The following is a 463-nucleotide window of genomic DNA, read 5'->3' on the forward strand; positions in this document are numbered from 1 at the left end:
TACGACCCATCTCAATGGTTACATCCGAAGTCTCCAGGTCCGACGTGTACTGGAACTTCCTCTCATGTTCACGGGCCTTTTTGAAATCGTCTGAAAAGTTAATGCGGTCTACATGACACCTACCGTAAGTCCGAATGACTTCGCAATTCAGCTTCAATGATCCAGCTGGCGGCTGGAATGCGAACGGACTTATAAAAGTCCTTCGAGTGAACTTTTGGCCATGTAGCACAGTTACCCTCAATCCATGAAGAACTGAGGACTGCACACTGCCATAGGCCTTGTTCATGGAGCTTCACAAGACTGTAAGCCTGATACGGCATATCAAATTATAAAATTATTACGGTATAGAGTGCAATAATGGGAAAACTACAAGTAAGTCGTTGAATGGAAGCATAGCGCACTTGCACTGCACAAAAGAGAGGGGACAGCTATTTACAGCTGTGGACAATTTGTTCACCACAAA

General features: G+C 44.7%; 2 protein-coding genes across 2 annotated transcripts in view; one reads left to right on the top strand and one right to left on the bottom strand.

Moving 5' to 3' along the window:
• Nucleotides 1-463, top strand: part of T265_04248 (hypothetical protein) — a gene marked incomplete at both ends in the record, with an annotated part of 45,305 nt that overhangs the window by 2,140 nt on the left and 42,702 nt on the right. The window lies entirely within an intron of this gene.
• Nucleotides 5-463, bottom strand: part of T265_13458 (hypothetical protein) — a gene marked incomplete at both ends in the record, with an annotated part of 4,065 nt that continues 3,606 nt past the window's right edge. Inside the window, one exon of the mRNA XM_009168960.1 lies at nt 5-290. Coding sequence (XP_009167224.1) covers nt 5-290 — 286 coding nt within the window. The remainder of the gene's footprint in view (nt 291-463) is intronic.

Source organism: Opisthorchis viverrini (genome assembly GCF_000715545.1).
Source record: "Opisthorchis viverrini unplaced genomic scaffold opera_v5_68, whole genome shotgun sequence".
Taxonomy (NCBI): Eukaryota; Metazoa; Platyhelminthes; class Trematoda; order Opisthorchiida; family Opisthorchiidae; genus Opisthorchis; species Opisthorchis viverrini.